Source organism: Lycorma delicatula, chromosome 2, assembly GCF_047948215.1.
Source record: "Lycorma delicatula isolate Av1 chromosome 2, ASM4794821v1, whole genome shotgun sequence".
NCBI lineage: Eukaryota > Metazoa > Arthropoda > Insecta > Hemiptera > Fulgoridae > Lycorma > Lycorma delicatula.
In genome coordinates this window covers 167070314-167097710 of record NC_134456.1, presented here as the reverse complement: position 1 = coordinate 167097710, position 27397 = coordinate 167070314, and the positions used below count along the sequence as shown (strand labels likewise).

The 27397-nt window shown below is 29.5% G+C and overlaps 1 protein-coding gene across 1 annotated transcript in view; it reads right to left on the bottom strand.

Annotated features, from left to right (window-relative positions):
• Positions 1-22822, bottom strand: part of LOC142319411 (dnaJ homolog subfamily C member 11) — a 46727-nt gene extending 23905 nt beyond the window's left edge. Inside the window, exons 1-7 of the mRNA XM_075356659.1 lie at positions 22652-22822; positions 22134-22263; positions 17147-17279; positions 12482-12592; positions 10017-10141; positions 6360-6551; positions 648-855 (exon numbers count right to left, since the gene is read on the bottom strand). Of these exons, the coding sequence (XP_075212774.1) occupies positions 648-855; positions 6360-6551; positions 10017-10141; positions 12482-12592; positions 17147-17279; positions 22134-22263; positions 22652-22729 (977 nt within the window). The 5' untranslated portion in view covers positions 22730-22822. The remainder of the gene's footprint in view (positions 1-647; positions 856-6359; positions 6552-10016; positions 10142-12481; positions 12593-17146; positions 17280-22133; positions 22264-22651) is intronic.
• Between the last annotated feature and the right edge of the window lie 4575 nt (positions 22823-27397).

The window sequence follows — 27397 nt, the reverse complement described above, 5'->3', positions numbered from 1 at the left end:
CATAGATCACAGATATAAGAGATGATTAAGACAGACAGCAACAGATTAATGTATCCTTTTTGTGAGAAATTATGCTTTTTGTGAGAAATTATGCATGATTACAAACATAGCTTCTCTTCAGTAGAAGAGAGATTACACCAGTGTAAATTGGAAAATACTAATAGAAAGAGGTCAGCTAAACAAAACTAATATTCTACTTTTACATATGCAAAAGTCGTGCTGTCAAAATGTTATTTTTTTTTTAGTAAAAATTAAATAGAGAACAAAGTCAAGTCCATTTCCCTACCTTATTCTGACTTTTGATAAATATTTTTTTCATGAAAGATGAAAAACAATTGATAGACTGACATGGCAGATATTTTTATTGATTCAAGTTCCTATAAAACTTTAAAGAAACCTAAAAAATAATGGTGTATTCACAAGTATTTTCATAGTTTATTTCAATTTATTCGATTAACAATGGTTTCATGTAAACTGCAGTACTAAACAGCATGCTCCTTTCTGCCAAAACAAACTTTAATAAGACTTCCATAAAGAATTAATTTTTTAATATAAATTTTTTTTAATATTCAAATCAGTAGAAATTAGTGTAAAAATAAATAATATTTTGAAATCTAGAATAATGAAGGAAATTTACATAAACTTACTTAAAAGCACCTCTTAAACGCAACTCTCTTGTCCTAATTTTGTAGGCGTAATTAACAGAGGCAAATGAATGTGGAATACCAAGTTGAAACATTAGATTAAAATGAGATGTTTCAGTGTTCCGTGCAACCGACGTTGATAATGATGATATAATACCAGCTCGCCAAGTAACATAACCCATTGTGTGCTCATCCATTCTCATAGCTAAAGCTAAATCAAACAAATCAAAATAATAAATGAACCAACAGATACTTAAATTTTAAAAAAATATATATTTTTGATCATAAATTTAATAATTTAATCAACTGTATATAACTAACACAGAAGTGAGTACAATTTTATTTTGTGATTGATACAAAAAAATTTCAATTATCATTATATTTCAGGACTTCTAAAGAAAATCTTAAATAAATTATGTCAAAAAAACTTTAACCTTACATTAACATACAAATTTCTTAAAACATAAAGAGTAAGTAACAAAAACATGCCAACTGTCGCAGCTCTTTTTTGCGCGTGAAATCATTACAAGGTTTTATTATAAGTGAATACTTTCCTACAAGAATTTGGTGAAAGATAAGATTTTTTCCAAAAATGAATGACCTTAGGATCCAAATATAAAAAAGAAAAATAAGTCTGTGTTAAAACAAAAATTCTCACATAAATTTCAACGCTTGCCTTTTTCAGGTTACAATCCTTGTGATTCAATGTACTTGGTTCAAAGTTATTTAGAGTTTTCAAAAAATTTTCATAAATTTTTTTGGAATGGCTTTTAAAAGCTGTATCCTTTCGACTCATAAATCACAATCCTGTAAGTGTTATTTTCAGCTTGGAGAAAGCAGAAATCACAAGGATATGCTTATGAATTTACCACTAATCAACAGTAAATCGGTAACACAGAGCAAATTATAACTTTATTATTCATTCTGCTTATAATTTAAATACGAACTACTAAAAAATTTCCAGCATCATTTCATATTTTATATCATTATAACTGCATAGGCAATTGTGAGATCACAGATGGGGGTACTGGAATGTCGTTTTTTGTTAACTCCAAGTAAAAACTTGGTTTGTGCGGTCGTTTTTTTAAGTGTAATTTACTTTCAAGATGTCAACTTTTCAGTGCAGATCTTATGAAAATTCACAAATATTTTTTTTTATGTTTGTGGACATTTTATATGAGTATTAAATTCACAAAGTACATTTATAACAAAATATGCAAAAAGGCCCATTTTTTATATTTTGTTTGTAAAATTGGGGATCAAGATAAAAATTGGGCTCCTCATCCTTATTGTACAAGCTGTAATGAAATTAAGTGAATGGATGAAAGGCAACAGAAGCTGCATACCATTTGCAGTTCCTGGAATATGAGCTTACCAATTGTTTTGATGATTGCTACTTTTGTCTTATGAAAAAAAAACAAAAGATATTCAAAAACACAAAACTGAGTATCTGAATATTAGCACTTCAGTGTGTTGTTATATTAACATTGTAAAATACAACTGTTTTCCTTGTTTTACTGTTCATTATATTAACACACAATGACATACAGTCACACGGTGCTATCTACTGATTTTATTCTTAACTAAATGAACTTTTAGTAAATACAGTATTGTATTACAAGGCCTGATGAATATTTTCATACATTCTTTCCTGTGTAACCAACTTTCCTCTTGAAAATGAGCTGTTTGATTTCAAGTTTGAAAGTTTTAATTTCTACTTATCGTGTAATGGAGATGAAAAAGGTAGCATCTAAGAAATCTGTTATAAAACTCACTATTGTTCTAGACTGTAACCAACATATGGGGGGTTGTAAACTTAAGAGACCAACTGCTCCAATGTTATCTAACTGAGAGAAAAAGAGAAACTAAGTGATACATTAAGTTTTTTAAAAATATGTTGAATGTAACCATTTTTAATTCCTACATAATATGGAAAAAACTCACCCTACAGTGGACCAACTTTCATTTAGGTTAACTCTCATTACTGTACTTATTGAGAAACATAAATTGCCAGATAAAGTGACACCAAAACCCGGTCATCCATCAACCCAATCTAGATTTATTGAAAGACATTTTACAGAGAAAATTCCTCCATCAGGTAAAAAACAAGGCCTCAGAAAATACATGTTGTTTGTTACAAAAATAGAAAATGCAAAGTCAGCTATTACTGGTTGTCAGAAAATGAAGCAGGACTATGTATAGATAACTGCTTCAAGATTTATCACACAATTATATTTCAATATATTTATTATTTTAATGATTTTAATTATTAATGACTTTAATGATTATATACTTATTACTTTGCATGCTCAAAAAATGTATATTTCTCATAATTATACTTTTAAAGATGCATCCTGAAAGTTAAAATAAAAAATACGATTTTATAGTTGTAAAATATTACTCTAAAGGTATTTAGGTACTAAATAGCCAGTTTAGAAGAAAATAATTCATGCAAATAAGGTATGGACAAACTGCAGGATATAAACACGCTGAAGGGTTAATAGGCTTTCAAGGTGAGTTCAGAAGTCCTGCTTATGAATTTATGAGTTTTAAATTCATAAAAATATTCGTATATTTTCAATTTCCTATATGTACACTTAATTTGTGACTTTTTTTTCTCATAACACAAAAAAAATGGTTAACAAATTTTCAGTTTCAACCTCGATATTAGTGGAAAAATCAGAAATTTCAATGGCAGCACTGAAACTGACTTTCAGCAGTAACAGTGACTGTGGAGGATTAATTTTTGATATTCATTCTTTTTTTTTTTTTTTTTTTGTCTTCAGTCATTTGACTGGTTTGATGCAGCTCTCCAAGATTCCCTATCTAGTGCTAGTCGTTTCATTTCAGTATACCCTCTACATCCTACATCCCCAACAATTTGTTTTACATACTCCAAACGTGGCCTGCCTACACAATTTTTCCCTTCTACCTGTCCTTCCAATATTAAAGCGACTATTCCAGGATGCCTTAGTATGTGGCCTATAAGTCTGTCTCTTCTTTTAACTATATTTTTCCAAATGCTTCTTTCTTCATCTATTTGCCGCAATACCTCTTCATTTGTCACTTTATCCACCCATCTGATTTTTAACATTCTCCTATAGCACCACATTTCAAAAGCTTCTATTCTTTTCTTCTCAGATATTCCGATTGTCCAAGTTTCACTTCCATATAAAGCGACACTCCAAACATACACTTTCAAAAGTCTTTTCCTGACATTTAAATTAATTTTTGATGTAAACAAATTATATTTCTTACTGAAGGCTCGTTTAGCTTGTGCTATTCGGCATTTTATATCGCTCCTGCTTCGTCCATCTTTAGTAATTTTACTTCCCAAATAACAAAATTCTTCTACCTCCATAATCTTTTCTCCTCCTATTTTCACATTCAGTGGTCCATCTTTGTTATTTCTACTACATTTCATTACTTTTGTTTTGTTCTTGTTTATTTTCATGCGATAGTTCTTGCGTAGGACTTCATCTATGCCGTTCATTGTTTCTTCTAAATCCTTTTTACTCTCGGCTAGAATTACTATATCATCAGCAAATCGTAGCATCTTTATCTTTTCACCTTGTACTGTTACTCCGAATCTAAATTGTTCTTTCACATCATTAACTGCTAGTTCCGTGTAAAGATTAAAAAGTAACGGAGATAGGGAACATCCTTGTCGGACTCCCTTTCTTATTAGGGCTTCTTTCTTATGTTCTTCAATTGTTATTGTTGCTGTTTGGTTCCTGTACATGTTAGCAATTGTTCTTCTATCTCTGTATTTGAACCCTAATTTTTTTAAAACGCTGAACATTATATTCCAATCTACGTTATCGAAAGCCTTTTCTAGGTCTATAAACGCCAAGTATGTTGGTTTGTTTTTCTTTAATCTTCCTTCTACTATTAATCTGAGGCCTAAAATTGCTTCCCTTGTCCCTATACTTTTTCTGAAACCAAATTGGTCTTCTCCTAACACTTCTTCCACTCTCCTCTCAATTCTTCTGTATAAAATTCTAGTTAAGATTTTTGATGCATGACTAGTTAAACTAATTGTTCTATATTCTTCACATTTATCTGCCCCTGCTTTCTTTGGTATCATAACTATAACACTTTTTTTGAAGTCTGATGGAAATTCCCCTTTTTCATAAATATTACACACCAGTTTGTATAATCTATCAATCGCTTCCTCACCTGCACTGCGCAGTAATTCTACAGGTATTCCATCTATTCCAGGAGCCTTTCTGCCATTTAAATCTTTTAATGCTCTCTTAAATTCAGATCTCAGTATTGTTTCTCCCATTTCATCCTCCTCAACTTCCTCTTCTTCCTCTATAAAACCATTGTCTAATTCATTTCCTCCGTATAACTCTTCAATATATTCCACCCATCTATCGACTTTACCTTTCGTATTATATATTGGTGTACCATCTTTGTTTAACACATTATTAGATTTTAATTTATGTACCCCAAAATTTTCCTTAACTTTCCTGTATGCTCCGTCTATTTTACCAATGTTCATTTCTCTTTCCACTTCTGAACACTTTTCTTTAATCCACTTTTCTTTCGCCAGTTTGCACTTCCTATTTATAGCATTTCTTAATTGCCGATAGTTCCTTTTACTTTCTTCATCACTAGCATTCTTATATTTTCTACGTTCATCCATCAGCTGCAATATATCGTCTGAAACCCAAGGTTTTCTACCAGTTCTCTTTATTCCGCCTAAGTTTGCTTCTGCTGATTTAAGAATTTCCTTTTTAACATTCTCCCATTCTTCTTCTACATTTTCTACCTTATCTTTTTTACTCAGACCTCTTGCGATGTCCTCCTCAAAAATCTTCTTTACCCCCTCTTCCTCAAGCTTCTCTAAATTCCACCGATTCATCTGACAACTTTTCTTCAGGTTTTTAAACCCCAATCTACATTTCATTATCACCAAATTATGGTCGCTATCAATGTCTGCTCCAGGGTAAGTTTTGCAGTCAACGAGTTGATTTCTAAATCTTTGCTTAACCATGATATAATCTATCTGATACCTTGCAGTATCGCCTGGCTTTTTCCAAGTGTATATTCTTCTATTATGATTTTTAAATTGGGTGTTGGCAATTACTAAATTATACTTCGTGCAAAACTCTATAAGTCGGTCCCCTCTTTCATTCCTTTTGCCCAGCCCGTATTCACCCACTATATTTCCTTCCTTGCCTTTTCCAATGCTTGCATTCCAATCTCCAACTATTATTAAATTTTCATCTCCTTTTACGTGTTTAATTGCTTCATCAATCTCTTCGTATACACACTCTACCTCATCATCATCATGGGCGCTTGTAGGCATATAAACGTTAACAATCGTTGTCGGTTTAGGTTTTGATTTTATCCTTATTACAATGATTCTATCGCTATGCGTTTTGAAATACTCCACTCTCCTCCCTATCTTCTTGTTCATCACGAAACCTACTCCTGCCTGCCCATTATTTGACGCTGAAATAATTACTCTAAAATCACCCGACCAAAAGTCGCCTTCCTCTTCCCACCGAACCTCACTAATTCCTACTATATCCACATTCACCCTATCCATTTCCCTTTTTAAATTTTCTAGCCTACCAACCTTTTTTAAGCTTCTAACATTCCACGCTCCGACTCGTTCATTCATTCAAAATCTGAAAAAATTATTGGACAGATCAAAAAAAAAAAGGGTAATGTCATGAACAAAATTAATTTAATAATACTTACACATTTCTAAACCAGACTGAACTCCTTTATTAGTGAAATGAATGTGTGGTATAAAAGTACCAAAAATAGTTCTTGTTAGATTATGAAAACATTTAAATGAAATTAACGGTCCATTTCCAGCACTTAAGTCAAATTCAATCCAAGATTTTTCAGATAACACTCGTCTAGCCCCAACCATAAAAGATCCAGAACCTGTGATATATCATTTCATTAATATAAGTAGGAAAAAAAATAGTAAAATAAAACTCAAAGTAAGATAAGTAGATATAGCAGATAATATCAAATTACTGTAAACTATTACTGTGAACTATATAAGGAACTGTATCCTTACCAGTAGAGTTATGGTTATATTTTAAAAACAAATGAGATTTTAATTAGACATATTCCAGTTATAATAAGAATAATTATACATAAAAGTAAATATAAAACAGAACAAGGTGAAAAATAAATTGTTCCTACTAAAAACTCACAAAAAATACATTATTTAGATCAGAATATAATCAAAGCGATTTACTTTATAGTATACATACATTATCAGGGAATGATTATTTTCATTTAGAAAGTAATACACTATTCTCCAGAAGAAAGAAACTGGTTTTCTACAAAAAATGTTGTATGTGTACACTTTGAGGAACTGATACAAAAGCAGGCTTTCTCTTACATCCAGAAACATCAATGGTCAGAGTCAAACCATCAACATTAAATGATACTATTATTTGTGTTTCAAGACTTCTCTTTAAGATGCAATCTTCTTTTGAGGTTGGCGATCAACATCTGCAACTTGTTAACCGTGGCTCTAAAAGGCTCCTTGATGAACAGCTAAACCATTCCCTCAAGTTCTAAAGGTATGGTATGTGTCTTCTACTTACACTCTTCTTCTCACTATTTTGCCTTGAATTTAACAACTGCTACCCCTTTGTCCTCTCTTAATAAGAGAATTTCCTTGCTCTAAATTTGATGACCAATTCCATTTCCTTGTAGAATCTACATAAAATCTCTTCACTTGGGATTCTATTGACACATAATATTCAAAGCATTCATCTATACAATTACATCTCAAATGCATTGATTTTCTCATCACTTTTGTCAGGGTAAATAAAATTAGGCAATCATTCCCTTTTCTTTACTTAATGTTTTAAGTGTTACTGACTGACTACTGTTATCAGCTATTAAAGAATGCCAACATTATGCAGTCAACTGCAGTAATTTACAGGAACTGGTTCTCTGAACATGACTTTCCCGATTATCATTTACCTAATATCACACTCTTCAATTTTCAGGATATCACTTCCTGAAATGTTCCAAGCGTTCCACAACATCAGGCTGTACGAGATGAAGTTACATCTTACCCAGGACCCTATTCCATACTCTTTGCTTGTATAATTAAGAAGGTTTCTCCAGTTCTCCAGCTCTCTGAACAGTTCATCCTTTATCTGAACTTGTAATTTGTCCTGCCATAATATCAGACACACTTGCCAATCCTTTACCCTCCTTTCTTCTTTTCTGTTTTAAGTTTTAGTAATCATCCCTTCTAATCTTTTTTTTATGAACACATCTTTTTTAATACAATCCAATAAATAATGCTCTTTCTTATTATTTTCAGGATTTCCTCTCCCACATTATCCTTAAACATCACTTCATTTCTTTTACCATATTATTTTACCATCTACTAAAAAAAAAAAAAGTTTTACCTCTCTGATCTAGTTCAAAAACCATTTTATATATCAAATATTCTCTTAGAAATGAGTACAAAACAAAAAAAAAATGATTGATATAGGTTAAGAAAATGGACCAAATAGTGCATTGTTATGTTTATATCAAAGACAAGTTAAAACAAAATAAGTTCTTTTTAAAAATAACAGTAAAATTTAATACAATTCAGTATAAGAGATCAACAAACTTTAAATATGAACAAATATCTATTTAAAAAAGAAAAATTGATATAATACTATGAAATAATTTTGACCACATCATTGAGAAATTAAAAAAACAGACTACAGCAAAGTTACAAGAGCCTTGTATTAAAGAATAAAATAACAAAAAAAGAAATAAAATATGAGAGACTTTACAACCTTTACAAGAAGGGTGTAAAAAACAGTTAATCTTTATTCATAGTATAAAAATGTCCTGGGTAAGGCAGTGCACTAGATTCCTATCAGCAACCTGATCATTCCACAACTTCTGGAACACAACAAAGAACAGCACCTTTAAAATTGAAAGGTATAAAGTTAGGATAAGATACCAACAAAGTCATAATTAATAAGCTGGTCTCATTGATAACACATTTAACAAAGTAAGTGGCAATTTCACTTCAATCATGAGTCTCAATTATATGATCTTACATTTTCAAACATTCTTCTTGGCCATGTCTCCTTTTCCATCTTTCCATTATACTGACATGACTGAACTATATACCTAATCCTCTATTAAAGTTATTCATGACAGAAACTTAACTTATGATCTTACTATCTCTGACATCCTATCTTCCATTTTCATAGCCTAGATCCTGTTTTTCTCCCTACCCATAGCTATTCACAACACTGTTCTATAATTCAAAATTGGGACAAAAATGTATGTTATGTTCTTTAGGAACTGTCTGATTACATAGTAATGTAATCCAAATTCCTCTTTTCAACTTGTACTAATATAAATCTTAAACAATCAAAATTCTCTGTCAATTCCAAGACTTCATCTTATATCTTACCTTTTCATTGACTTTCCTTTCCAATCAGAGGAAGAAGAAGGAAAGAATATAATACTTATTAGCCTTATCTTACACCTATCATGTTAATTCAAATTATTCTGTTTCTTCTCACCTTACACTCTCACTTGACTTGAACCAAATTTTTGAATCCACAACTTTTTTTAGCATTTTCTGCATTAACTCCCTTGAGGCATTATCAAGTGCCTCTTTAGATAAAAAAAAAAGTAAATGATCAACTTTTCCAAATTACCAGCTTCCAACAAAGTGCCTTGTTATAAAAATCAAAGATCATGATAATAGATTCCTCTAAAGTATAAGTTGATTTTCTCCCTAAGTATTTTGCATCATGCGAGATCAAGGCTTTTCTCTATTCTTTTAAGTTTCTTCCTATTCTTAAAATAAGAGTAATTATATCTTTATCTCAATCCTCTTTTTTCAATCTTCAAGCCACTTTCACGACTGCTCAGTCAGTAAATTCCCAGCACTCTTTTGGCCTACATCTCCAAACTATCATGACTTCTATGAACTTGTTTCAACCTGCAGTATTTATCATTTACTATCATTTTCTTCATTACTATATGCACTTCTGTCATGCTTACATCTATCCTCATCTCTGTTTCAAACTGTTAGATTATTTTCTTCTTTCTTGTCTGTACCTTCCTGATTAACATTTAACAGTTCTAAATATTTTTCCACCTCCTGTTTCATCTTTGCCTGGATATTAATCTTGTTCCCACATCCTCCGGGTTTGTTTTTTCTTTCTTGTCCACCATATCGATTCATTTTCCTGTTTTTTGCTCCAAAAACCTTAAATGCATTATTCGGCAATAGCCAACTTGAATTTTTGCCATTTTTCAACTTTATCAGCTGATATAAGTACTTCCTTCCTTTACTTTCTACTGAAACCATTTTAAAAATTGTATGAATAAAAAGATAAATGTGTAATATCTTACCTGTACTATTGTGTGTTGATAAATTTCCACTTAATGTCATTGTATCTGTCACAGTAAGAGGTGCTTCTATTGATTGTGAAATTGACATACCAGTGATTTCTATTGCTGGTAATAGACTGTCATCTCTGGCAACAAACATTCTTAATTCAATAAGTATGATTAGAAGAAAAGCCTTTACTTACTAATAATCTAATTATTCTCTTGAATTAAAAATTTGAAAACATATATATACATGACTGTGTAGAAAGCAATGAATAAATATGATAAATAGTAGTAATTTATAAATAAATATAAAATGAATGTACAACAAATTTTATAAATCATTCAATCAGTTTAAACTTAAAATTTTTTTATGCTACATGCAGATGATGTGACTTAAAATTCAACAAAAAGTTAATTTAAGCCTTTATAAAGCAGTGAAATAAAACAGGAATTATTGCTTTAATTACTATTACACCAATAATCCAAATAATATAAAAATTTAGACTAATTACTCCAATTTATATTCAGAAACATGAATATCTCTAATAGAAATGTTATATTCAGAAACATGAATATCTCTAATAGAAATGTTCTACAGCCTAAATAATTTCATAACTGAATATCACCACTAATTTTAACACAAAAAAAATACATGAAGCTAAGTAATCTTATGATTAGCAAATAAGAAAAGAATTAGAATATTTAGTGCAGAAAAAAGAATGTTTATTACAAGTAAAAAAATTACAAATTACAGGAAAAATAAAATGGAGAAAAGTAGCTCTATTTCTGATATGATATATTTGCAACAAGTTTTTACACATTAATCAATAAAATAAAATACAAACTGTCAATTTTTTTGTTAACTAATTTTTTAATTAATTTGTTTTTAATATATAAAAATAATTCATGTTATAACATCCTTTAAAAAATTTTATCACAAACTTCATGCAATGGGTCTCCCAAAAAACACATAAAAAAAGTTGATTTATGCTGTACTCAAACTGCTTTGGCAATATGGATGAATTAATAAAATATAACTCAGGCAAATGAATTGATTAGGTAGCAAAAGAATCTTTTTAACTTTTAAACTATTATTTCTAAGAAATATCTTGTAATATATCACTATAATCTAATTAAAACTTTTGATAAAACATTTTTATGTTATAACTGATGCAACTTTTTTTGATAAAAATAATATAAATGAATATCTTTATAAATACCAGTTGTGAGACAATATTTATATTATGTATACACTTAGAAAAAGTTTAGAAATTTTTTACTAACCTCTTCATTTGTCTCATCTTCCTTGCTAAAGTACATATACTTGAAGTCATAAAAAATAATACATATCTGTTCAAAGAGTTCCTGACCATCTGATCAAAGGCAATGAAAAAAAAACTTTTCCAATGGCTTCCAATCCCAGTCTTTGCCTATGTCTTTTTTTCTTCAAGAACAATTACAGTCATTACTTGAAGATGTTCCTCTTGCAACACGACACTGGATGTACTTCCACCGGTACTTACACGGTGCGTCTACTCATTTTTCTCATATTGTTTCTGCCTACTTAAATCAGCAATTCCCAGATAAATGTATTGGTCGAGGTAGTTCAAATCCTGGCCACCCAGATCACCAGATCTTACATCAATAGATTTTTGTGTATGGAGTAGAATGAAGTGTAATGTTTATTGCCCGTATGAGAGGAGTTAATTTCCCATATTACTGATGCTTTTGTACTGTTAAAGAACAGTCCCGATGAACTAAAAACAGCAACACAAGCAATCCAAAAATGTTCAGCAAGTATATTAAAGTAAATAGAAACATTTTTGAAAAGTTACTGTAAATTTTATTTGTTAAAAATCATTTTCTTAATTTAGCTTTGCATTACTTTAAATAAAAGTCCATTTTATTTAACTGCCATTCGCTTTCTGTTTGCTTTATTTATACTGTTTCGTTTAGTTTTATTGATAAATTTTACCTGATTATTGGCAATTTAACTAAGTTATTACAAATCAACCATAAAAAAGTGCATTTTTTGCGTTTTTTGCTAGTTTTACATAAAACATCAGAAGTTAAAGTTCTCAGACTCATTCTTTTCAATTTATCAGATTGAATTTCACATGAATTCATGAAATTAGCTTATATTTTTGCATCCCAAGAATTTCTGTATGGCTTCATTTCACTAGAGGAGATGAAATCTGGGCGAAATTTTTCACCAGCAACAAAGCGTTTCCAGACCTACGTTTATATAAACTCTTTTCTTTATTTTTACATGCAGAATGAGCTGCCAAAGTATCTGCATAACCTGGTAAATCACCCTGTATATATACATAGTTGTTTCTTTGTTTTACCATTTTTTTTAAATAATTCAATTTTAAAACCCATTCTGTTTTATAGATTATTAATATTAATTTAAATATGTAAAAAATGTTTTACAGAAGGAAACCTATATAAAATATTAATATTTATTTAAAAATTATACTTACAAGTCTAAATAATCATCTTCATATTCACTAAAAAGTTCTGTTGCATTTACACTCACAGTGAATGATCCTTTAGGGTTTGTTTTTTGCTGCAACCTTCGTTCTTCTCGCTGTCTGTAGACAATTAGAAAAGAAAAGAGATTTATCTAAATAAAATATAGTTCAAATGAAATGTTGGTTTTATAGCAATAACTATCTACATATAATTATAACTGAAACTTATAAAAAGATGCAATAAATGATTAAAATAATTCATGGAGTTGGCTACTTTTTATATAATGATCAATGGTTTATACAAACTAACAGTCTTAATTCAGTTTCCAGTTTAATCAATTTAAATTTAACTAATGTAGAACAATCTTTCAGAAAAAAAGAAGCTATAACTGTAACAAGAAAAATTTCTTTCCAGTTGCTTTCTTGTGAAAGTGTTCTACAGCAAAATGGTATATTGTGAACTAAGGCATAAATCTACATCTACAATGGTTTTTTTTTATAATTAATCATAAAGTATGCAGTATGTTATTGTAACAAGTATCAGATAGTGCCAGAAAGTACTCAAAGTCTGATTGTAAATGAATTTTGAATACATTTAAATAAATTTTCTTGCCCAATAAATTAGTGACAAGTTTTTTAAACATGGCACAGATGGTATATAATATTATTTAAATATAAATAAATGAAATACAACCTTACCAACAATTCGTCCGCAGTCTCTTTTCTAATACTTTCAGTCATCCTCGTCATCCTCAGAAAAAGTTATTCTTCAATTTATATCATTAAAATGGTCAAAAGTACTAGAAAAGAGACAGCAGACGAATTGTTGGTAAAATACTTGCACTTAGCATAATGAACCTATTTAATAATAAGTTTTGTTTAAAATAATACCAAACAACACACTCCTCATCCAAGTATGATGAGGCCTAAACAAGAGTATATTCATCTCAATGAAGAAGGCAACAGGAAACCACGTCACTCATCATTTTCCCTAGTAAATTTCGTAGGGAAAATGTTTGAAATTCTTGGAAATGGTTACAACTTGTTTCTTATGTCAAGTTGTCTAAAATCATTAAATCTCAGCACTCAACACAGATATAAATTAGACGAAAAACTTACAAAAGTTTTGTCTATTTAAATTTTAAAGACAAAACAGTAAAATAAAAGGTACATTTATTTCTTTACATTATAATGCTACAAAAAAATGAACACTCTCTAAATAGACTGTAGCAACTTTTCTATACAGTCATCTGGTCAGCTATCGTTTACATAGAGCCATAGTATCTTATCTATCTCTCTCTTAAATTATAAACGCTTCTTTTTACTTTCCATCACCATTCTAATTTAAATTTTCTTCACTCTGTGGATGTTAGTCATCATGTAAATGGATGTATTTATTTTTTCATAATTTTGTTTGTTTATTGCTTCTTGAATTACTTTTTTGAAATAATTTATCTTGCTGTACAATAGGTAATAAACTTTTGGAAACTTATCTGATATAAGTTAAAATTATCAAACTGTTTTTCTTCAAATTATGATTTTACGTGTTTATTTTATACATGGATGACTTAAAAAACATATTTATAGGATATTTAGCTACAGATAATTTTGTTCAATGGTTAAATTGAAAAAGATCAATTGAATTATAGAAACACATATAACTGAGTAAGGCAGTTTAAAGCTTTCAGTCATGATGTAGCGTTGGTCGTAAAAGTACCATGCTTTTGCAGTGGAAGCGTTCTGCAAACATAACAGTTCCACTATTGTTATGTAACGAGTTTTTCAATGACAGTTTGGCATTGAAAAGTTCCCACATGCCAAACAATATTGAATTGGGTCAGACAATCAGATCTAATGAAACCATTGTCAACAAGAAGCTGCCAGGTCGCTCTTGAACTGTGAGAACTCCAGAAAATACACAGAGAGTGACAGAAGCATTTCAGCATAGTCCTCAGTGTTCTACTCATTGCCATTCCACCATCTTATACTTAACCTGTAGAATCATTGGATCCATAATACTCCATCCCTATAAAATACAGGTAATGCAACTCCACCTGTATGATTTGAATCGTCAGGCTGACATTTGCTGCAACTAATCACAGAAATATGACAATTGCTGGAATGCCTGCTACTATTCAATAAAGCACATTTTCATCTAAACAGATATGTTACCAAGCAGAACTTTAGATATTGAACCACAAAGAACCCATGCATGTTGCATTCGAAGCCACTGCACAGTGAAAAAGCTTCATAGTGGTGGGTGTTAGTGGCATTTTGAGGGATTGGGCCATATGTTTTTGAGAATGCTACTATTGAGGACAGAATGTTACGGTCACTTCAGATTGATACATGGTGCTGTTGCAAACTTCATCAGCTTGTACTGACAAACACCTGGGATTGTTCCAACACGACAGTGCTACCACCCACACAGCACAAAATTACATGGCAGTCATCTGAGAAATGTTTTCCCAACATGTCATCTCTCGTTTCAGAGACATTGTATGGCCTCCCTGCTCACTTGATTTATCAATACATGATTGTTTCCTATGGGGCCATATGTAAGAACTTTCTGCCAACTGACCTCACACTTCACAGGAACTGAAAGATTTCATTCGAGCAGAAATTTATGGAATTCCAATGGATCGGCTGAAGAAAGTCATGGATGACGTCAGATGACATGCAGAGATTTGTCTTACTGATAATGGTGATCATTTGTGTGAGTTATGTTCAAAATTTAAGTTGAAAATTAAATGCTGGTCCTTGTATTTTCCAGTGTTGTACGAAGCTAGTCTTTCATTTGCAATTAAAGTATTTATTTTCAAGTTTTAAATTGTCTAATTGTTTCTTCTCCACCCTTATAATAGCATATTGAAGCAACATCGGTATGTTGGAACCAAAGCTAGTATTTGGAAAAATTTTCCTACATGGATTATCAGAATTTCATAATAAATAATTTTGTTTTAGAATATTATTTAACAGTGCAACTGCTATAAACTGATATAGTTAATTTATTTATTATTATTATTACTTTGTTAAATTTATTTTAAAGTTAAAAATATATGTTTTATGTCATTTAATGTAAGCCAGGTTAATACTTTGACTAATATATGCCAGGGGAATAAAATTAAGACACAAATAGATTTCAGGACAATAAAGCTCTCAAGGGTTTTGAAAATCGTCATCCTATCATTTCTTGATTATTTACATTTCCTTTATAATAAAAATGTTGTATTTAAAATTTTCATGTATGTGATGAACATGGGAAGTCAACCTTAGGACAAGACTTTCAAAATTTATATATTTACTATAATAAATTTTGTGAACAAAAAGAACTTATATTTAAGTTTTTTTATTTTTATTTATTTGTTTTTTAATTGTAAATGACAATAGGCATTTTAAAGCCACTAAATGTATACCAAATTAATTAATAAATATATGTGTATGCAAAAAGTTAATGGATGTTAAAAATTTTCAAATCCAAACAACTTTATTTATTTACTCTTTGAAATAATAATTACATGCATTGCTTTCTGTATTATACACAATATAATATAAATTAAACAAATATTACAACAAAAAAAAATCAAGGTGAATATCAATCCTGATTTCAGTATTTAGATTTCTAGGCTCAGCAACTGTTTGAACTTCCTGACTTTAGCCTTTGGTGTTATGCTTTCTTACAAAACTGTAGTCCATCTTTTACATCTGTGAAAATATTAAATTCTAATAACTTCAATTTATTAGTAATTTAATAACTTAAATTCCTGTTTAAAAAAAAATGTTTACTCACAAATCTTTTCTGTACTCTTAAAAAAATGTTACAGCCACCAAAATTCAGGTTTATGTAATTAAGTTTAATTATTATTATTAAAAAAAAAAAACTAATATTATTTTTGTAAAAACAAATCATTTATTTTTAAATGAATTGGTCAGAAATTTTTTTTTAGATTTTAACTTATAATAAAGAATGAATTGAAACAAGACTGAGTGACTGATTAGGCAGCTCAGCAACTAGTTTTACTTTTTATCCAATCCCCAAACAGGAGTTTTTGAACAGTTCCACAGCTACATGTGGTTTTGAACAGTTCTACAGCTAATAAAAAGGTGCTGCCCTACTGGCTACTAGAGGATATCAATAGATGGAACCAGGGCAGCAGACCAATGCCGCAATAATAGCCAAGAAGAAATAAAGAATGAGGAAAGAGAAGGAGACAATCAACCCTCGGAGAGATTACCTCTGGAATTGATTTTAGTAGTTAACTGTTCTGCCTAAGACTTAAACTGAAGCATAATAAGGTCCTTCCTCATAACCTAAATTTTCACTGTGTAAGATAAAAATACTTGTGGTGTTTGTTTACCACAAGTGAATATTATGTTTTTAAAGAATTTTGTTTAGAAAAGATTCATAGTGAACCTTTTATTATAATAACAATAATTATGGATTCAATCTAATTTTATTTAACTGCTATTAAAAAATTAAGTGGTGTTGTAACAAAAGGACATACAAAATCATATAATTTTCCAGAAAACAAAAAGTATGCTTCAAACTAGATTAAAAAAATTGCTCACAACTTTTAAAACTATTATAACATAAATTTATTATTTACTTAACTCATGTAATTAAACTTAGACATTTATGTATACAGTAATAAAATAAAATTTTAACAGCTTTACCTTGCTAACTGCTCGTATTCTTCCCTAATTTCTTGAGGGGTTTTAGTACGTTGTACTATCTCCCAACCTTCAGTCTCTAAACCTCGTGTGCCTAAGCTATCATATATAGCTCGTTTATGAGGATCACTTAGAACTGTAAACAACAGTAATCACTTCATTAAATATTGACAGTTGTAAAAAAAAATTTATTTGGATGCAAAATGATCTCCTTGATTATTAAAAATCTGCTTGAAAATAATGATTTAAATTCCACATAATGTTAAAAAAAGACATTATTAGCAATTTCCTTTATATTTGCTAAATTATTGTAAAATTTGAATATTTGACTATTTTTAGACCTATGAATATGAAGGTCTAACATTGGATGATTATGACTCAGTGAAACCCATAAAAAAATGTTTATGATTAAATAGATCTGCCAAATATCAATTTACTAACTTTTACACTTCTCTATTTTATGCATATTATGAAACTATGATATCTCTCACTGTAACTTGTAGAAACAGTGCACAATGGGTAGGTTTCATCATGAATTCATTGTTATAAATGAAATATACAGTAAATTACGAAGTAGATTTCTCATTATTCAGCAAACATGGCAGAAAAGGGATTCAATACAGCTAGATTTCTTTCAGGCTTAGAAGTAAACAGATTCTTCAAGGTATAGGTTTCTTCCACGTTGAGTTTTATCCAAAACCCTGATCACTTGAAAACGTTACTGTTGTTTAAATACGTAACTCTACACTCCAAAATTCCTATCAATGTTCTACCAAATGCCTTATGTAATGAAAAAATTTCATATTGGTTTGTTCAAGATGTATTTAGAAAAACTTTCATATCTTTGTCTCAAGAGATATCAAAACAAGATTTTGGTGGAACATGAATAGAACTACAGATAACAAAAAAAGCTGTTTTGGATCACTGATATAAAGTACAGTCCTCAGAGAATAGCTTTGGAAAGCTGAAAGCCATGAAAAAAGAAAAACTGGGAATTGTTGAAAACATATTTAATAACCCAGTTCACTTACATTAAACAACTATGGTACAGATTTATTACAAACTGTTGGAATTTATTAATGGCTAATTATGATAGCATCTAACAATAATAATCTATAAACAAAAAGAAAACCATTTAGTTAAAAGTATGATAATAGAAGTGATCTGGAAAACATTTTCAAGCTAAGATCATCCTTATTATTTAATGGAAAAGACTATAATAGTCACCTTATTCTTTTAAAAATTATAAAATTTAGGAAATATTTTAACAGAAATAATATTTTTAATAAAACAAGCAAAAAAAAATTTAAATAAATAATTCATGAGAACTGTGAAACACATGAACAAACTGAAATTTATGTTTTTATACAATGTTTATGTAGAATTATAATTAAGTTATTTTAGGTATTTCCTTTTTCTAGTACCTTACTATCCAAAGATGTTGGTGATGACAATATAGGTTCTTTAATTTATATAGCTGCTCAAAAATCATGAAATGATAAACCAGATTATATAAGATCTTTGTTAATCGTAAAGATGCCACCTCTATCCTCAATCATGAATTACTGGAATCGCCAAACTTGTTCATAATCAACTATTGTACTGGCCATATTAATTACTATTACTTTTTTTACACAAAAGTGATCAAATTTATCAAGAAAATCTAAATTTGATGAAATCTAACTTCCTGATTGAAAAAACAACCTAAAACTGTGGGGTTTCATTTTAAGATGGCGCAGATGTACTTAATGTAAGGATGTTTTATAAACATCTTCACACTTAGAACCTACCTAGAGTTTTTCTTTTTAAGTTCTTCTCTTATAAAGAACACTGAAATGTAAAAAAAAAACTTTCTGAAAAACAAGTGAATTTTAGTTCGCAATAATAATCTGTATAAAAGAACATCATAGTGCTAAATAAAACTTATTACTAACAATTAATTTATTATCCATATTTAAAATACAATGGAAATCTATTCAGTTATGAATTTTTTCTCAACATTTTAGTTTCTCAAAAAATAAAAGAAAAACAAATATAATTAGATGTAAGAAATTGAAAAAGTATGAAAAGAAGAAAGGTGATAACATAGTAAAAGTAACACACACATAGGAAAATGTGGAAGCTACTTATTCAATATAAATTAATCTAATAGATACATTAAATGAGTTAGAAAAATAGTAAAAAATAATGATCCCCTCGATATATTAAAATATTCAAACAAAGATGATGATAACCTTCTTGTTTCTTTGTATTTTATATTCCTTTATTTTTATTGATAAGCTATAAACATTCACTACATACAAATCACAGTACATTTTCATCACACAAACTACATACTATGAGGGCTATTAGGAAATTAACTTCCAGTCCTTAGTATTGAGCGAAGGAGTAGGGGTAGCAATTATATCTTTGCACTGCTGAATAGCACGGGTCAGTGCAGTTCTAGTATTATTGGAAATATCATTCGCTTGTTTGTTCCATGTAAAACTCATTCGAAATGGTTGCTGTCATAGAAACTCCTGCTGGCTGTGAAGTACGTGCCATCAGCTGTTTTCTTCATGCAAAAAACTTGTCAACTGCTGTAATTCATCATGACCTTTGTGCAATATAAGGAGGGAATATCACACATGACAGTGCAGTAAGACAATATGATACCGTATGTTTCAGTAAGATTGAACAAACATTCACAACAATGAAAGAAGTAGTCGACCCTCAACTGTCACAGATGAACTCTTGTTGAAGTGTCAATGTGAAAATTCAAGAAAACTGTTGATTCACGATAACAGAATTATCCAAATTTTTTCCTCATATATCGCAAACGGTGCTGTATGAAATTGTAACAAATAGGTTAGGCTTACACAAATCTTGTGCTCGCTGGGAGCCTAAGCTTATTTCTAACGAACATACAAAAGAGAGGATTGGGTGTGCAATAACCTTCCTTCACCACTACTATAATAAGAAGGATAAATTCCTTGATCACAACATAACAGGTGATGAGACATGGATTAAATTTGTTAACATGGAAACAAAAGCTCAATCAATGCACTGGGGCACTGCATTTTCCTTGAAAAAACCATAAAGGCCCATCAAACACTTTCTTTAAAAAAACTGATGGCATTGGTTTTTTGGGACCATAAACATGTGAACTTGGTTTATGAAAAGAGGCACGACAATTAATGTTGAAACTTACTGTGTGACTTTGAAGAAATTGATAAGGGCCATACAAGACAAACAAAGTGGCATGCTGTGATCAGGCATTGTTTTTCTTCATAACACTCATCCACGTACTGCAGTACGCACTCAACAATTGGCTCTCAGTGATTATCGCTAGGAGCCAAGAATTGAAGGAAATTTTAGCTCCTGAAAATGAAGAAATGGTTAGCGATGGGTATTCAACGTTTTACAGACAAAAACCATAATTTTTACAGTAATTATACAGAAAAATAGCTATAAGATGTACATAATAAACTCTTTTTATCAGCTGGTGTATTTTAAAAACGAATTGGAAGTTACTTTCCCAATAGCCTCTGTAATATAACACAAAGTGTAACAAAAAAACTGATTAGATTAGAAAGTAATTTGCCAGATGACAAATTAAAAATTTTCAGATTAGTAATTTAAAAATTTTTTGAACTTTCTGAAAACATCAGTCTGTAATTTTATATATATCTATATATATGATATATATCTATATATTTTATCAAATAATTTTACCTAACATAAATTTTTGGAAAAAATAGTATATAACTATATATAAAGTAAGAACTCATATTAGGAAGAACAGTGTAATAAAAAGTAGTATGTAAAACATCTTATGTAATAATAATCATAATACTCAAAAAAAAAGATTTAAGTTAATAAAAATATAATTATGAATAAAATCAAAATATACAAATGTAAAATAACTAATTAAAATTTAGATAAATGAATAAAGTACAAAAGAAAAAACTGCCATCACCACTAAAGCAGCAGTAATGGTATTGCAGGCCATTATAACAAAGGTACACTACAGGAGACCCATACTCCCTCATGGGTGTAAAGTTTTCCCCTCCCAGTGTGAATTTTATAAATTATTTTTTTCCTAACATGTACACTGCAATCTGTTCAACTTATGAAAAATAAGCAATCCCCCACCCGTTGCTCAATGAGATGAAGATGATATGTATGACATGTAGTCTTGTAAAGACTCAGGCTGACCATTTCTGAGATGTGTGGTTAATTAAACCCCAACAACCAAAGAATACTGGTATCCACTGTCTAGTTTACAGATCCATATAAAAGAAACTAAGTTTTATTAGGATTTAAATCTCACATACTTTAACTTCAAAAATCAGTTGTTAGACAACTGATTTTGTGACAAATTAACCACTAGACCAACCTGGTGAGCTCAGTTGAACTATTCTTTTTTAAGCTGGATTAATTACGTTGATATTCTAACAAATGGTTGTTAGTATTTTAATGAGAGAGAAAATTTAGTTCTGTAAACAAATATACTGGCCTGGAACAATGGCAATGAATGTGTTATATAAAGGAAAAGGAAATCTTTGGGTAATGTGAAAATTGTAGAAGATGAAGCATCCTTTGCAGTTGTTTATCCTCGGAAATATTTCATTATAATTAATAATTTCACACTTGGCATGTGCACGTCTGACGCAAAATAAAATACTTGCAAAATTTTACATAACATATTAAAAAATATATTCTGTACATTTCGTTTCATTTAGAACCTAATCTTATTTTCCTAGTTTGTTCTGTATATTTCATCTTTCATACCTACAGTGTTTATTTTTATCTGTATCCTGACAAACAAAATCTTCTGAGCTTCATTTGGCATGTCACAATATATTACTACTTTGTAATATATTTTTAACAATGCTGTTATTTTACTAAATAATACTGTACTACCTCAACAATACACTGTAACAAAGATATTTTTCAGTATTTTGGAATGAAATTCCAAGATTCATTAACACAATATCACCCTACTTACTTTCATATGCCTTTTTTGTTTTATTAAAAAGTACTTCTGCTTCTTTTTTATGAGTAGGATCTGTATGTTTATCTGGATGGTACAAGCGACTAAGCCTTCTATATGCATTATTAATCTCATCTCTAGTAGCCTGAAAAAAAAAATTGTTAACCAGAATAAAAATAAACAATAAAAATTTTACTCCAAAATACAAATATTAATGTGCACAAATGTATGTAGTAAAAATAATCAATGATACATCTTGTCAGTGAAATATTTCACTGTAATTTATCACCAATAACACAAGCACATACTTTAAAATTTACTTTATGGATTATCAAAATTTAGTACATTCTACTCATTTAAAAATCAAAATTAATAAATTTCTCAACATTCAGGAGAAACAAATCAGTGAAGTGATATTAAATAAAACATGAAATAAGCGGAAAAAAAATACTTAGGAACATAACCTGTTAAGCTGGAACATAAATTATAATAAGCACGACTAACCTACAAATAAAAAATAATTACTGCCTTACTTCTCTAGAAACATTTAAAAAGGTATAATAATCTTCTTCAATCATAAAATTTCCTTCTTCATTATCATCATCATCCATTTTTACAAGTAGTTTATATTAACCAACCAAATATATATATGCTATCAAGAACAACATGAACGCAACATTTCTTCATAAAATCTCGCACGTATGTTAACAATCAGATCGTTAACCATCGATCAGCACTAAAATCGATATATAGAAAGTCTATTTTTAGTAATCGAGTTGCCATCGTTACAGCACTATACTAAATCGATTAAGTGTCAGTCGCGGGCTATATAAAATACCTAATAAACGTCAAATTATTTGCAGTTGTGAGATAAACGAACCATAAATGCCTTTAAATGTTATATGTAAAAAAAAAAACTTGTGTTGGATGATGAGGCATTATTTGAAGTTGTTTATCCTTAGAAATGTTTGAAAATAGTTAACTTCACATTGTATGTGTATTAAATAAAATAAAATACTTCCATAATTTTACAGAACACACTAAAAAATGTATTCTCTAAATTTCATACAGAACTAAACCTTTTTTTACTAGTTGAAATGCAGTACATTTCTTCTTTCATACCTGCAGTGATTTTTTATCTGAATTCTGAAAAACAGAATGGATATCCAGTTTCATTGACATGTTACAATATATTACCATATGGTAATAAATTTTTAATATAACATTTTTATTTTACTAAATAATACCACATCACCTCTTGTAACAAAAATGAACAGACTCATTTTAAATCTAGAAAATTTCAATCTTGCTGAAGCTTTTAGTAGAACTACAAATAAACAACAGTTTCAATTTTTGTTAAAAAAATTCCAATATTGAGTAGTGGTGTTGATGAAATAGTAAATATTCAATAGATATTGAAATTCTTGTCATTACATTAAAATAACTTTAGTTACTATTATTGCTCTTCTTAAGAATTACATTTTTTACTGAAGTTTTTTCTAGTTGCTGTTAAACTACCACCATTATAATCCCACAGAAGACTTCATTTATAAAATTATTGACCATTTTTTATGTATATTTTCTAAGCTATTTAAAAAAATTTGAATTTTTAAATTTTCCTTAAAATGTAATGTCTGGTTTCAGAAAAAGAGTTCTATTAATCTATTAACATACTTCAAATATTTAGAAAATATAAATGGTATAGCAAAAGATTGTTTTTTCTACTTTTTGCTAACCCAGTAAAACATTTACAGAGATTTAGTTCTGCATTTAAAAATGAAAAAAACTTGAAAATTATCTTCAGTGACACTAATATTGATCTTACAATATAGTATTAGCTTTAACTCTGACATTTCATTTATGATATGCATTTCTGTATATTTTATACATGTATTGATTTTTTTATGAAAGGTTCAATATCAATACAATGTATTTGTAAATTTTTTTCCATGAGGGCAGTTGCAAATTCCACATTATTATGAAGCTATTATATATTTACTTACAGTGCTCAGCAAACACTGACTATGCTGTGAAGTAGTACTCTGATTAAACAAAATTTAATGCTTAGTTAAAAAAATAAACAAGAACATTGTAGCTAGAAGATGTAAAGCTCTACACCATGAATGTCCAACCTTTCCTGAACCACATTGATTGAAGATTAGTTGTTTAGAGCCCCACATAAAATACACTAACACTAATGATAGCTGATGAGCAAAAAAACATAATATATATAGTTAGCATATACATAATAAAGTTAACTATATAGTTAACATATTTAAGTAATTTAAACTTTTTATTATAAAAGTAAAATACAGGTCAGCAATATGAAATCAGTGAGATATTTACAATTGTTTTTGGCACTAATGCTTTAATGAAAGTAGATGCAATTCTCACTGATATTTTAGTTCTAGTTACATTCTTTATCCTTGAAAATAACTGCTCACTAATGTAGGTGCTTCCAAATAATCATGACCTGAATGTGAAATATTTTTCTCTGGAAAGATATATCTTATGGAAGTAGACACTTCCATGTTGTGGTCTTATGGAAGTGTCTACTTCCATAAGACCACAACACCAGTAGACACAATCAAATTTTTCTTTAAACTGAATGTCATATTGCAACTCTATGCATTTCATCTAAAATTGGCAGGTAATATATCTATGTCGATGAAAAATGAAGGTGCAAATATACCAAAAAAAGCTGACAACACAGTTGTAGGACTTTCTGTCATGTGGCTTTTTGCTGATGCACGGCTTACACACACAACTTAATTTTAAATATTTATCATTTTATTTAAATACAATCTCTTCATTTATTTAATTCAATGATTCTAACTAAAGCGCATGCACTTTAGTGCATGCACGCATGCATGCGCATGCACCAAATAAAACTGTTATTTGGATATTATATTGATAATAAAAATTTGTATTGATAATTAAACAATTATTACGCAGTAATAATAAATAATTAATCTTAAAGTGTATAATAATAACAAATGAATAAAAGTAGTAGTTTCATGATAATTTCAAAAGAAGTTCCAAGTTTCCTCAAATAATATTTTATTCTAGTTGAAAATAAACTACATCCACATGAATGTGGTGATACTAGTGGCCACTTTAAATATTATTCATTTATTTAATTATCGCTCACATGTGACTTCACAACATAGCAGACTACAGCAGCTGTATGTCAGTGATACACTAGCACTGCTTGTGGTGAGAGGGGGTATTAATGATAAAATATACCCACTAGTTTATTTAGAGCATTTTTTGGGGTGGGTGCAATTTTGAAAAATTTTTTAATTTTTACCAAATGAAAATAGTTCTTTTTAGTAATTTCTAATCATTACAAGTTATACACTTAAATAACAACCTCATATTCTATCAAAATTTTCTGGTACTAACCAGAAATAATCTTTCACTTATATTAAAACTGGAGGGATAAGAATTATAATGATGTATGATAACAAAAAGCTGACAATTTGAATACAAGTAGTAAATACATATAAATACCATTTGTAAAAAAAAAATCTTTCCCTAAAGAAAGATTGATGGTTCTCAATCTACCATCCCATCCAAAAAATTAGAGAAATGTAACCTGATGATTGAGTTACAATCTCAAAAATTGAACTTTTAAAATCAATGTTGCAAGACGGATTAAAAACATAATATAATTCTAATTTTACTTATTTAAAAGAAATATAATGTATAAAATGTTAGCAACAATGGCCAGGTACCAATGTGACAGTAATGTGAGCAGAGGCAATGGGTGTATTAGAGCAAAGTGTATTACAGTATTATTAGTAAATGCAAGTTGCAAGTTGATTTTTCTTAACCATTAGCAAGGTTGGGGTAGAAGCATTTACAGTTCAGTTGTATTCTTCCACATGCTACACAATGCAAGAGAAGTTTGGAAGTATAAGGTTTTTTACTTACATGTATGAAGTAAAGGAAGTATTGTGATTAAGAAAAATTTCGGTTTCCAGGTTTCAACAGAAATGTCAATTTTGACTAGTTCTGGTATGGCGTCTGTATGTATGTATGTACACATATATCTCGCATAACTCAAAAACAATTAACTGTAGGATGTTGAAATTTTTGATTTTGTACTATTGAAACATCTAGTTGCGTACTTCCCCTTTTAACTGCAATCAACTGAACAAAAAGTGTCTTAATCTAAAAAAAAATTGGATTTTGAACGTTTTCTTAACTGCAGTAATAATCCCTCGTTGAGAGCTTTTCAATTATATATCAAGAGTGGGACTTATTTTCATTGGTTCCAGCATTGTAGCCAAATAACATTTTAATTAATGAAATATTTGGATCTTAGGAGAAGGCACATCGCTTTGAATCGGACTTCATCTTTTTTAAAAAAATATATTGATTTATTAATAATTGTTAACCTCTCATTGTAAAACAACAAAAAAACAATATGAAAAATATCAGAAGTTTTTAATAAAATAAAATTTTATGTACTTTTCATTTTAAAAAAAATGTGTAAATGTAATTTAATAGGCGTACAAGGAAGTCATATGTCGTCTACATCAGATTTTTTTTAAATAATTCTGCACCTAAAATAGCTCTTTAATTTCTAAGAAAAAGGAATTTTTTTGCAGCTTATTTTTTAAGTTGGTCACTGTTCATCATTAATGTGCTATTTCCATCATAGATAAAAATTGCTAAGAGACTGTGAATGGGACAGGCATCTGCTGTCTGGAGGTATTCTTGTGCTAACCTTGGAATGAGGTTTTGGTCATTCACTGAGGGTCGATTGTTCTTTTTCACTAGACTCTTTTTCTTATACTTCAACCAATATTCCTCATTCTTGATTCTATGGATGTAGGCTGGGTCTTATTGGATCAATGGTGAGGGGATGTCTATATAGTTTAGTGGATTCTTTGTGTGATTTGGTGGGGGAACTGTATGTATACTGATCCAAGGATATGGGATTCTTAACACCAGCTGCAAAATAAGCCTAATGGCTGAAATTCGCATTTGGTAGAAAGCTGGTCTTCCAAATCAATACTATAATACAAATACAATAATTGTATTCACCATCTTTGTAAAAAATTATAAAAATAAAATTTGAACTAAGTAATAAATGATTAGACATAAATTCTGGTCGTAAACAAATTATCTTAAATGAGATGGTACAATTACTTTAGAGAAATATAAAGCTTATAAGAAACAAAATAATTGCTACAAGCTTATAAGAAACATAACAGGAATGAAATAAGACATACAAGTGTAAAAATCTTACAATTATATAACTAAAAATT